General features: G+C 39.0%; 1 protein-coding gene across 1 annotated transcript; it reads right to left on the minus strand.

Annotated features, from left to right (window-relative positions):
* Nucleotides 1-267: 267 nt before the first annotated feature.
* Nucleotides 268-9,884, minus strand: LOC109036037 (uncharacterized). The gene is made up of 6 exons (XM_072305239.1): nucleotides 9,388-9,884; nucleotides 8,078-8,287; nucleotides 5,525-5,734; nucleotides 2,563-2,714; nucleotides 1,799-1,929; nucleotides 268-549 (listed from the first exon to the last, which is right to left on the minus strand). The coding sequence occupies exons 1-6, from the start codon at nucleotides 9,478-9,480 to the stop codon at nucleotides 440-442; spliced, it is 906 nt and encodes a 301-aa protein (XP_072161340.1). The 5' UTR covers nucleotides 9,481-9,884; the 3' UTR covers nucleotides 268-439.
* Nucleotides 9,885-13,272: the final 3,388 nt, after the last annotated feature.

Below are 13,272 nucleotides of genomic sequence, written 5' to 3' on the forward strand. Positions count from 1 at the left end.
GAACTTCAAAATAACCCATTCTCAGGATTCATCGGGGGGTCCCTTCATCACAAATGCTTTTGGTGACCTTCCATGTCTCTTAGAGACAAATTTTCAAGGAATTCGGGGCCTTTTAGTGATTAAAAAGGATAAGAAAATTACAACATTACGGGGAAAAAACGATGATTCGAAAAAAATTCGCCGCGGGGGCCCCTTCGAGACCTCCTCGGCAAATTGTTAGGGGGCGATTGCCTCCCCGCCCCCATGGTCAGTCCGCCCCTGAGCCACGAGATTTGGAGCTGATTTGTGGCCTGAGTATATCAGCAAGGAATCCGCAAGGAATTGCATACCTTCGAGGCTATCCTGAAAAATACGTGTGGTATGAAGCGGAAAAATCCGGACCTTTCTGCGGAATTTCCTTACTTTTACAACACTTCCGGACCACTTCTAATTCCTGACTTTACGGATTTTCCGGATCAAAAGTCCAGCACTCCTCCCAACCTTCTCGAGACTTTTTGGTGGGCGGACCTTCCTCTTGCCCAACTTTTGGTACGGCTGAGGGTACGAACACTGAAAAAAATAAACGTTTCATTACATTTCATACTTGTATCTTTATGAAGGACCACTGAGCAAGGTACAAAATAAAGCCTTCCAATACATATCGACGGTGTAAGTCGGCAACCACATAACTCGGTTTGCGACGTCGCAGACTTCCTGTCATACTTTATTTTTTGAACTGAAAACTACTCAACGGCAGTCCTTTGAAACTGTCGTGATTTTTCTTCTCTGCGCGAAGAAAATCCTGCTTAAACTTCAGGGAATGATGTCAATTTGTCCTCCTTTAAAAAAATAACATAGAGGCGGAGATTTTCAGACACCGCAAACGAGTTAGGTGTTTAATTGCCAACTTACACCGTCGATATGAGAAAGCCGTGAGTGCGCAAAAAATGACGTAGTTTCAGGCAAGATAGCAGTATGCGGCATTATTTCTCCAGAGATCCAATGAAAACCGTGAAAAATTTTCATCATGGAAGCCTCAAAATGCTTCCAAATAGAGTTAAAATTTCAAAAAATGTCCAGATTTATTGAAAACAACCATTCGAAAGTACCCTTTGCTGAAGCTATAACTTAATGTGTCACAAGTGGGGGGGGGGGGGGTCTCCATTTGAAAATGTTGACATTGGGAGGGGGTGTTCCATTCCTGCCCTCTCCGAGTCTGAGGGGGCCTCTTGAGTTGCAGGTAAGCACCATAGACCTCGACCACTTAGAATGTTTTACAGACACCCTCCCTTACCCTTATACTATCTCACTCTCTTATACTCTTAATCTCTCACACATACGACAGGCCAAGCAATCATGGCTTCCTTCTCATATGAACGTATTTCTACCAAACAGACCTATGTGAAGGTGAGAAATATTGGGTGTGCTCGTTAGTTCTCTTTGCGTGGCAAGTGAATGAAAATAATAAAGCGCCAGTGACGTCAGCGGCAACGACCGAGGGTGGACTCGGGAGCGCGGCGGCGGGGACATCGTCGTCGGGACGCTTTAACTCATGAGCCCTGTCCACAAGGCTCTCTTGCCATGCCCGCGGCTCATGAGTTCCGCATTCAGTTGGCACATAGGTCTGTTTGATAGAATGTAAAATCCCGCTTTTCCAATTCTTCAAAAGGAATCGCGCCCACTTTTACATTGCTTCCTATGCAGCTTCGACGAGCACACCCCATATTTCTCACCTCCACATAGGTCTGTTTGGTAGAAATACGTCCATATTACCTTAGAATTGAAATTGTATTGAGCAGAGTTACATTTAAGAAGTTACCTGAAGGTTGAGGAAAGTGGTGCTCTTTATTGGGAGTGGATATCATTTCGTTGAAGTTGACGGGGTGCGGTGTCATCAAGGGTGATAATGGAGATGTTGACAAACTTGGTCCGTCATTGTGATTAAACCTACTGGAAAACAGAAGCTCCGATTAACGAAGATATTGCCTTCATGCTTTGCCGTGAAGAATTTACCAGTGTTCTAAGGTTTAATTGTTAAATATTTCATGTATATTTTTTATTTTTGTTAACGTCACTGCGGGAACAGAAAATTCCCTTTTCATTCCTACTCAGAAATCAAGAACCAAAGAAGCAGGGGTTTCAACCTCTCTGCCGTGCCAAGGAAGAACGACGTATGAACCATCAGGCGTTGCCAAATTTCCTTCGATAAATCACGAATTTTCGAGAAAATTTGCAAATGTCTTTCTTCCAATTTTTCAGATAATTTTGTTCGCAATTTTATCTTAAGTTTTTGAAAAATTTCTCGGAAAAATATTCATAACTCTTCTCAAAAATAAAAATTTTATCGAGAGAAATTTGGCAACTCTCGAATGTTCGTACGGCGTTTTTCCTTCGCAAGGCAGCTCTGCCTATATATTTTTTATTTTTTATTTTATTTTTTTTTAACATGGAAGATGAAACACTTCCGGTATGAGTATTACTGACGGGCCACAGGCTAAAGTCAGTAATACACGCTAACTTGCTTGAATAAAAAAAAGAAAAATTTAAACTAAGATTAAAATCTTCATGAGCCGCAAAACTTACCTCGAGTGAGCATTAGAGTCCGAACTTAATAAGGTGAAGTCCAAATCAGCAGAATTATTTGAGAACGTGTATGCAGAATAAAGGTCATCTATTGATGGGGCTATTTCAGGAGTATGCACCCCAGGGTTGGGTGGGATATTATTAAAATTCGCCTTTAAAAAAAAGGGAGAGCAAATGGTAAGTAAAATTATAATCTAATCGAGACGAAATTGAGGCGCTTGGTGCCTCAAGAACATTTCTTGGTTGCGATGTCTCAATATCTCCACTACCAATTTATATTTTAGAGAGAAAACTATTCGGTGCATTTACTGAAATTTTTCGTTTACAGCATTGTAAACTCATAAAGAAAATTTAGTAAAAGTTTCAAGGAATTCCATTCATTTGCTTCAATTATGAAGGGTCAAACGTATGGGGAGATTATAAGACTCCGCAACCCAGAAGTGCCCTTTCTACTTCCAGCGCTTCAATTATACAGAAAAGAACCTAACGGGTTATAGGACATTTCGTCAAACATTTTTTGTCCGCGCACTTTTTTTTTTCCAGTAATTTACGTCCACGCGTTTTTGCGGCCCGGGAGTTTTGGTCCACGTGCCAGTTGGGATCCAAAGTTAATTGGCCCACATGTAAATACAAACGACAATTGCTCACGACGTTTTTGGATGAAAATATATAATGTACTGGAAGAATGAGGGTTTTCTTGTTTTTTTTGTTTGGTCTGTTTGGTCCAACGGAGAATAATATATAGTTGAGAGTTTTGGTAAAAATGGGGGAGCGTCAATTCCATGAGACAAAATTCACTAAAACTCTCTACACCTCGTTGGTGTAACAGGACTTAATTATATTTTAAGAAATTCCCACCTTGTGATATCTGAACCGGATAAACCTCTATATTTGCCTCAGCTAAAGGCTCCTAGATTTTTCCTGTGTACGATAAGTATCTTGATTTATTTTGCGAGGAAAGATCTGTACTTTTAAAGGATGCCTGTCATTCTTAATACGTTCAATTTCGTATAATTCTGAGCAGCACCTCTGTTGTGATATAGTTGCTTCAGGCGCCGCCGCACGGCGGGCGGGCGGTCAGCGCGAAACGCGCATTGGCGCCTACAAACCTAAGTGGATATTTCAAGCATTGTGCAATGCGTGAAGTATCCACTTAGGTTTGTAGGCGCCAGTGAACCTCTCGCGCACAGCACGCCGCTCCGCTCTGTTCGGCTTTAATATTTATGTACTCGCAGATCAGCGTTTTTTAACTCATGATTTTGAAATGTTAGCACACTCTGCATTGATTATTCTCATTTAAATTGATGGGAAAAAAATACGTATGAATTTATCAAAGGAGAATAATAATGTAATGTGTGTTTTTTAAATATTGGTGGTTCCGTGTCAAATTTAATGATTTTCAAAGCACTTTCATTTTTTCTTTTACATTTTGTGTTTTTATTGTGCTGCAGCAAGGTGTACGCGCAACGAAACGCTCAAAAGTTGACGTATTTGACTCTAAAAGATCGATGTACAAATGGGTTAAAATTAAAGATTGCGTGCCTCTTGGTTTTTCCCCTCCTTTATTCATTTTTGCAGTTTCTGTCGGCACACCTGCGGCTCATTGATATTAATGTCGCTTGGAAAAGGTTTTACAAATAGTTGTCACACTTTAAAAATATAAATGTTTTCAAAATGAAGTAATAATTTCGTAAAGAAAAAATAAAAACAAATTTAAAAAAAGTACCTGTGCATATATAAGGTATATCGTACATTCAATATTTTAAGGATAGAAATAAAACCAAATATTCACCAATGACAATTTAAAAAGATGATTCAAAAGGAGAAAGTAATAAAATTTCATTTTTGAAAATGAGAAACCATAACAACACCTCCTTCTCTCTCAATTTCTCATTTCCATATTGTCAATATAATTTTACATACCGACTAAAATATAACGCTTGGATCAAGTCACTGTTGCTTGGGCGTAAACTACTGGACAAAATAGGAGCGCGGACAAAAAATCGTTGACAAAATGTCCTGAAACCACCTGACGAATATTGTGCATAAAGCTAAGTATAGAGCAAAATGAAAATTCAAATCCCTTCAATTTACAGTTCATATGCCGAGGGATATTTTGATTTTGATTTTTTAAAATGTTGGTTTCCATGTCGAGGAGGGGTTCAAACCACCCCAATACGTCCCAAACAGTTTGTTTGTTTTCAGGCTTGGTTTCCCATTTTCTTGTGTTTAGCTGTGTTAAATTCTTCGGACATTTTTTGGGTATCATTCTTATACTCAAGTCAATACCTAATGGTGCCACTCAAATATTATTCATTGCATTAATTTTTGCAGCTAAAACTGAGACTGTACGGCTCGAAACATTCGGCTTTTCTAATGTCTTGATAATTTTAGCCCTGTTTGACCATTTTTTTTTCTATTGTATTATTTGACTGCAAGAAATTCCTGTGTATACCAGTTGCGGGGCGTTGAAGGTCGATTATCGATATTTCTCCATTTGAAGCTGTGGTAAAAAATAGATTATTAAGGTGTTCGTTGCGAACACCCTGTTTAACGATCTTTTTCCATAGGTTTAAATGACAGATCGATGTGTGATCAATCGTGCAAAGCACGACACGCTACTGGTGTATACGCTTTTTTTTCGACGCTACAGCTCATGAAAATTGAGGACATTTTTCCAAAATTTGCCCGTCGCTCAATCCTAAAGCGTCAAAAGGTAATTTAAATTGAGTTACATTTATGGCTTTTACATGGATAAAAATATTTGTGTTCTAATGTTACTTTCGGTTCATGTAGGAAGTGAAACGCAAGCCAACACAAATTTTGCGTTGATTTTGGTACAATCTACGGTGAATTTAGCGCAGAAAATAGTGGTGAGACTTAGAAAATGCATTTTGCCAACATTTTCATTTATAAATTAGTAAATTGTGTCAATTAAAGTGAAGAGAAACATTTCACCTACTTTGCACTGAGCCTCATCAAATACGCATGGAGGAACTAGAGGTAATGATGAGATGTCATGGTTTTGCTGGGATGAAGATGAGCTACCATCATAAGTCATAAGGTACGCTCCACTGTAGCTACTTGAGTTCCCACTTAAACTTGCAGAGTTACCACAATTGTATGCGGACTGGTTCAGATGACCTCCACAAGATTGACTGTCTGAGATGTTCTATAAAACAAACGGGAATAGTTATCAACCTCAGTAACATGATGTCAGAGGTAAGATCTACAGGAAATATCTCGCATCTTCATCAATCTTGAGCTAAAAGAGATAGTTGCAGGGTCGGACTGGCTAACATCTCAGGGCGCAGACCCCTAGCCGGCTGAAGAGGCGTGAAGTGATATTTTGCCCTCCCGGGGGGGGGGGGGGGGGGGGGGCACCCGACGTGAAAGGCGATCCAGAAATTTCTGGCAAATCAGCACGATTTTATGCTATTTTCAGGCTCGAAGTTTATTAAGTTATTGCACAGAGAAAAAATTGCGAAATTGAACAGTTTTAAGTAACCGAAAGACTTATGAATTGAAAAAAATATATATATATAAACTCAAAGCCAGGTACCAGACGCATCCATGCATCATTCTTTCCACAAGAATCGAGCCAGAGTTTGCAATCTATAATACTGCTTTTAAAAACTAAAAGTCAGAAAATGATGCATCATTTTCAGGGTTTCGGGTGTTCATGAATCCGAAAATATGTACGTCAAAAAGATGGTTTTAACCTCATCAAAAAATGTAGCATTCGATCTAGAAAGTACTTGGTAAAATTTTGAAGGAGAGACAAAGTGTTTAGTAAGAAAAGTAAAAATAAAGATATAGGAATACATGTATATTAAATGCATCAGAGATCTAAAGAAGGCTGCAGGAGGTCCTATTCAACAATCATTTTGCTAGCAATGGCAATATTTTGGGACGTCACCGAACATTTGAAGCCTAATTTTGCAAGATAATACATAACTAAATTTTATTAAAATTCACTGACTGATTGTGAATGGCTTTCTTTTGGCTCTCCTCTTGAATCGAGAGTTTTTGGCGAACAAGGTGCAGTCATATTTGAATGATATTTTCATTATCCCTTAGATGCTGGAGCCCGGTCAAATAATTGACAGAAGATTTGTTTATAAACTAGTCACGCGAGTTGTGAGGGACCGCGGTACATACAAGCGGTAGACGTAAGTCTGTAAAAATTTGTGCATTAAAAACAGAATTAAACCTCAAATTGAAGAAAAAATTGAAGAACAAAAGAGTAGACGTAATCGGGCATTTTAAATTTTGCTCTCGAATCTTAGCAACACTTCACTGGCAGCATAGAAAGGAGCATTGCGAGTTCACGCATAGCACCATCGCGCCTTCAATTTTGCAGATGCCACACAGACATCCATCATGTACGAATAGTTGTATCTCTGCGCCGTCAGCGATGCGCTTCCTTTTACTTTGCTCTTTTTCCATACCGTGTTTGTTTCAGTTTGTCTTATTTGTATTTTTAGCGGTGCTTTAAAAACTGTATGAGCAATACAGCCATAAATAGGAGAGCCGTGATAATCGAGCCTCGTTTCTTAAATTTTCTCACGAGACCTCATCGGCAGCACAAAGTGGAGCTGCGCGGGACATCGCGAATTCACAGCTCGCGCCATCGCGCCTTCAATTTTGCAGATGCAACACAGACATCCATCAAGCACGAATAGTTGTATCTCTGCGCCGTCTTTCCATTTCCTCTCTCTCTCCATATTGTGTTAGTTTCGTTTGTCTCATTTGTAGTGGTGCTTCAAGGGCTACGTGAGCAATACAGCCGAAAATAGGACGTGCCCTAATCAATTGGACGTAATTATGCTAAAAGGAACTATGTGCATAGGGTTTGCGTGAGACATAGTTCCTTTTGGCATAAATACGTTCAATTATCATTTTGAAAAGAAAAAAAATGTTGGAGGTCTCTCAAGCGATCAAAAGGGCACACGTCTAAGAGGATTGTCACGTTCTCCTATTGGAATCATTAAAATCCTGATTTTTTCAAAGTCTGCACTCATCCTATTTGTCTTCAAAGCCTCCTATTTAAGAGTAAATACCTATCAACTAGGACCATCAATTCATTTGAAAAAAAAAAATGAAAAAACCTATCTTTTAGCTGATTTTATGAATGTATAGTTTGATCTCTTCCAGCTTTCGATGACTGATTCATACCTCGCCGGAATAACCAAGTTCTATCTAAAGTTCTTCCAAGTCCATTGAATCTTCTTGGGACTTTACAAAGTAAAGTAACCAAAATTAAACGCAATGCATTCATCTTCATTAGCTCTATCCCTGCAATTCGAATATTTATTTTCTCGAGATCTCCATTTATGTTTCAGGTGAAAAGTTCTGAACATCCGTCCGAATATCTCCCGTGAATCGCCGTGAAATCAAAGTTTTGCCTTCAGAACACTGTTTTGAGCTCAGGCAACGGCCTCAAATAACTCGTTGCTTTGAATTGAAAGGTGGTTATGGATGCGAAAAAAGTGGAGAGAAACATTTCACTTACTTTGACTTGAGACTCATCAAATCCGCACGAGGGTATTAGAGATGAAGATGATACGTTATGGTTTGCCTTGGATGAAGATGAGCTACCATCATAAGTCGCAAGGCACGCTCCACTGTAGCAACTTGAGTTCCCATTTAGAATTGCAGAGTTACCACTATTGTATGAGGACTGGTTCTGATAACCTCTGCAACATTGACTGCTTGAGCTATCCTATAAAACGAACGGAAACGGTTATTAACCTCACAGCTGGAATGTTAGAGGTATGCTCTATCCCAAGTAGCAGTGATCGCGAAAAATAGCGATTTTATCGGTTGGTTATCGCGATTATATCGGTGGCAATATATCGAGATATTGTCGCATTATAAATTGCGATATATGGCGATTAAATCCTTACACATCGCAATTTTTGGTTTGATAAAATGGCGATCAAATTTTCATCGATAAAATCAAGATTAGATCGCCATTTATCGCGATTTTTATTTCGAAAATATTGCGATAAATTGCCCGGTGCGACTTTATCTCGATGGGATCGTGAATAATTGCTCTGTTGTTGATGATCCTAGCGATTTTATCGCCGATAAAATCTCAATACATCCCGATTTTTCCGTTGAAAAATGCTACTTGGGATAGGAAAGGCATTTAACATCTGTATTATTCTTGCGCTATAAGCGAAAGTATTGGCACTACTGATGAAGACGCAGAATGACGTTTCAACAAATGCACCAAGGTTGCCTAAAAAGTATCGTGTCTGATGATCTAACTTTTAAAGTAGAATTGCTGTATACGGAGCTTAATTTTCGTTTCCAAAACTGTACTTATTTTTCTTGTCTTCCAATCCCCTCGTTTGAAATTTCAAAGAGAGAATTGTTAGATTATTAATTCGTTTACAAAAAAAAGGGAAAAAGGTATTGCGTATGGCTGATTTTTTGAAAAATATATTGGGTCTCCTACGGTCTCTAAAGACTGTTTCATCTCTCGCCGAAATGACCATATTCAATCTAAGGTCTCATTTCCCTCTATTTTCACTAAATCTTCCTTTCGTTTCACTAAGGGAAGTAACTTAAAACTAAGCCTAACGCATTTCTTACGGTAGGTCCTGCCATTTGAGTAGAGTTATATTCCCGAGATCTCCATTTAGGATACAGGTGAAAAAATTTAAACATCCGCTCGAATTTTCTCCGATTAATCAAAGTTTTGACTACGGAGCACTTTCCCAAGCAAGGGCAACGACCACACAAATACACGGTGCTGAGTTTGAACTAAAAGGTGGATATGTGTGTGATAAAAGTGAGGAGAAAAATTTCACTTACTTTGACCTGAAAATCATCAAATGCACATGAAGAAGGTAATGATAAGGTGTCATGGTTTTGCTGTGATGTAGATGAGATATCATCGTAAGTCATGAGGCTTACAATGCGAGCTTCAATGTAGCTACTTGAGTTCCTACTTGAGCTCCTACTTGAAGTTGCAGAGTTATTAATATTGTATGAGGGCTGGTTCTGATAACCTCCACCAGATTGACTGCCTGAACTATCCTATAGACCGGATGGAAATAACAGTTATTATTCTTACAAATGGAATGTCACAAATATGATCTACAGGAAAGGTATTTAATTTCTTTATTATTTTTGCGGTAGAAGAGAAAGTAGTGGGATCACTCTGCCGTGATAGCGAAGAGAGCCGTAAATGCAAAATTTTCGAAATCGAGTTTTCTTCAAAATTCGTCTAAACTCTTTAAGATGAAATTACTGAGACAGCTAAATCAGCAAAATTCATCCTAATTTAATGAAAACGAGACGTATAAAAAAGCCGTAAGTGCACAAAAAATGACATAGCTTTTTTCAAGACAGCCGTAGGTGCATGAGAGCCAATGAAAACAGTGCTTTCAAGAGGAATGCCGCCCTCATCTGCCAATTTCTAACCTGAAAATGTTTTCATTGTGTGTCCAACTAAAAACTTCATTTTTGCACTTACTGCTCTCTTCGCTATCACGGATGTACTGATGAAGTCTTAGGAAGACGTTTCAACAAATGCATAAAGACTACCCAAAAAGAATCGTGACCGATGACCTAATTCCAAAATTAATATTGCTAAAAGGCTGATCTTGACCTCCTTTCAGCGGCTTGGAGGACAATTGAGATGATTGCAGTTATTCCTGGGTACTTCGTGAAGTACGTGTTTGAAGTTCCAATATTCCATGGAGCTCAATGGCGGAAATAGAGTTGAAACTCATATTTTAATGCGTGAAAATTTGATCTAAAAAGGACCCTGCATCTTTCTTATGGGAAAGTGTTCCTTGTTCGAATTTCAATCTGTTTATTGCATCAAACTTGTCTGGATGCTGATCGGTAACCAAGTAGCAGTGATCGCAATAAATAGCGATTTTATCGGTTGATGATCGCGATTATATCAGAGGCAATTTATCGCAATATTATCGAATAAAAAATTGCAATACTTATATGGCGATTAAATTGCTACACATTGCAATGTTTTGTTCAATAAAATCGCGATCAATTTTCGTCGATAAAATCGAGATTAAATCGCCATATATCGCGATTTTTGTTGCGATAATATCGCGGTAAATTGCCGGGCGATAAAATCGCGATTTTATTGCATCAAGATCGAGGATAATCGCTCGGACGGTGATGATCTTAGCGATTTTATCGCCGACAAAATCGCAACAAATCGCGATTTTTCCGTTGAAAAATGCTACTTGGAAGTCATCATTGCGCCAACTCTCTACAAAGCACCGTTTCCGCACAATCCGCGGTTGAAATTTCGACAATTCGGAGATGAAAAGGCAAAAAAGTGAGCATTTTGACTCTTTATCACAGAATTATCGAAACTTCAACATCAGATTGTGCGAAAACGGTGCTTCGCAGAAAGTTGGCGCGATGATGACTCTTGGCCAGCATCTGTAGACTAGTTTGATGCCCAAAGAAAATTGAAAATTGGGCAGGACCCATTTTTCCATAAGGAGTGTGCGCGGTTCTTCAATTTTCTTTCGAAAATATTTTGAGGCTAGTTTTAGTTAAAATAAGAAACATCCTAATGTCTCACTTGTCATCCGAGCCCCTCATTTAAAAGATCAAGTAAAATCAAAAATAGTTAGGACATTCAATTCATTTTCTACAAAACAGGAAAAAAGATGAAAGGCCTGGTGGCGATTTCATTTAAAAAAATGTAGGATCCTCCACGGTTCGCAATTGCTGTTTTATCTTTTACCGAGATGACTATGTTCAATAAAATATTTCTTTCTATTTCCGCTAAATCTTCCTTGTGTTTTACCAAGTAAAGTAACTTAAAACTAAGCCCAACGCATTTCTTCATTGGGTCCTACCATTCGAGTAGAGGTCCTCCTTAGATATCTTTTTGGGGTAAGAAGAATTTCTTAAGGTGATTCGTCAAGCTCAAGTGACGTGCTCGAACTGGCGTGCAATATATCGCAATGATTAGGTAAAAAATCTCGGCAGATTTTGAATTTTCAGCCAAACAAAGGACGATAGCCCCTGCGCAAGAGCCTAAAGAATTATTCTAAGCCCAAAAATCGGCAAAATACAGAGAAATGAAAGCAGAATAGTGTTTGGAAAAAAACCTCGCATTCGATACAGAAATCGATAGCTGAATCGAATGCGAGGTTTTATCCCAAACACTATTCTGCTTTCATTTCTCTGAATTTTGCGAATTTTTGAGTTCAGAATGATTCTTTATGCTCATGCGTAGGGGCTATCGTCCTTTTTTTTGCTAAAATTTCAAAATCTGCCGAGATTTTTGACCATGCCAGTTCGACCACGTCAATGGAGCTTGACGAATCACCTTAACTGAAGTTCGTCTTTCTATGGAATCAAAGTTTTGACTACGGAGCACTTTTGTAAGCACCCAGGATTGCCACAGAATTTAGAAAATGAAATTTCCTGACATTTCCCTGACACATTTTGGTGAAATTCCCTGACAATTGAAGATGTGACGGATGGTTGAGAAGGCATAATTGAAAATAGTATTTAGGTAAAATGTGTCGTTCGGAACCTCAAACCCATTCTAGAAAGCAAATGAAGGTGATTTAACAAATTTTCTCTGACATTTTCGTCATTTTCCTTGACATTTCCCGGTTTCTCTGACTGTGGCAACCCTGGCACGGGCAACGGCCACAAATCACACGCTGCTGGGTTTGAACCAAAGGGTGGTTATAGATGTGATAAGAGCGAAGAGTTACATTTCACTTACTTTGACCTGAGACTCATCAAATACGCATGAAGGAACTATAGGTAATGGTGAGATGTCATGGTTTTGCTGGCATGTAGACGAGCTAACATCGTAAGTCGTAAGGTAAGCTTCACTGTAGCCACCTGAGTTCCCATTTGAAGTTGCGGAATTATCAATATTGTATGAGGGCTGGTTCTGATAACCTACATTAGATTGACCGAGTGGCTCATCCTGTAAAACAGACAGACATTGATTATGACCTAAATATCAGGAAATGGGATTTGTGATCTCATCATTATTCATCTGGAGACAGAGAAACCTCTGGTGGTGCCTAAGTGAATGGTCGAAGCTCTAAACGACTCTGCTAAAAAAAACAAAACAAATAGTTATAATTTTCCTCGAGACACATGGCTGAAAAGCCTTCGGTACACAGGAATTAACAATACTGGATAATTATCTGTGTGTGCAAATGCAAAATACACTTATAGCGGAAAAATCTCCGAATTTCGTCTTATTATACACTACCAACTCACGGCCGGACTGGCTCACATCTGAGGGCGTAAGTCCTCAGCCGGCTGAAGGGGCGTAATGCGATATTTTGTCCAGGTGGTGTGTGGGGGGGGGGGGGGACAAGGTGGAGGGAGGGAGGTCCAGATACTTAGCAAATCAACGCAATTTTACGCTATTTTCAGATTCAAATATGTAATCAATCAAGCTGAGTAAAAATTGCGAAATTGAAGATCCTGAAGTAACCGGAAGACTTGTGAAATGAAAAAGAAATATAAAATCAAAGCTACTGGACGCAGCCATTCACCATAATTTCCAGAGGAACCGAGTCAGAGCTTGCGACCTAAAATACTGCTTTTAAAATCTGATAGTATGAAAATGTGCATCATTTACGGGCTCATGAACCTGAGAAATATGCCAGCCAAAAAGATCTTTTTAACTTCATCGAAAAAAAACATCACATTTAGGAAGTGCGAGATGAATGT

The sequence above is a fragment of the Bemisia tabaci genome, chromosome 10 (genome assembly GCF_918797505.1).
Source record: "Bemisia tabaci chromosome 10, PGI_BMITA_v3".
NCBI lineage: Eukaryota > Metazoa > Arthropoda > Insecta > Hemiptera > Aleyrodidae > Bemisia > Bemisia tabaci.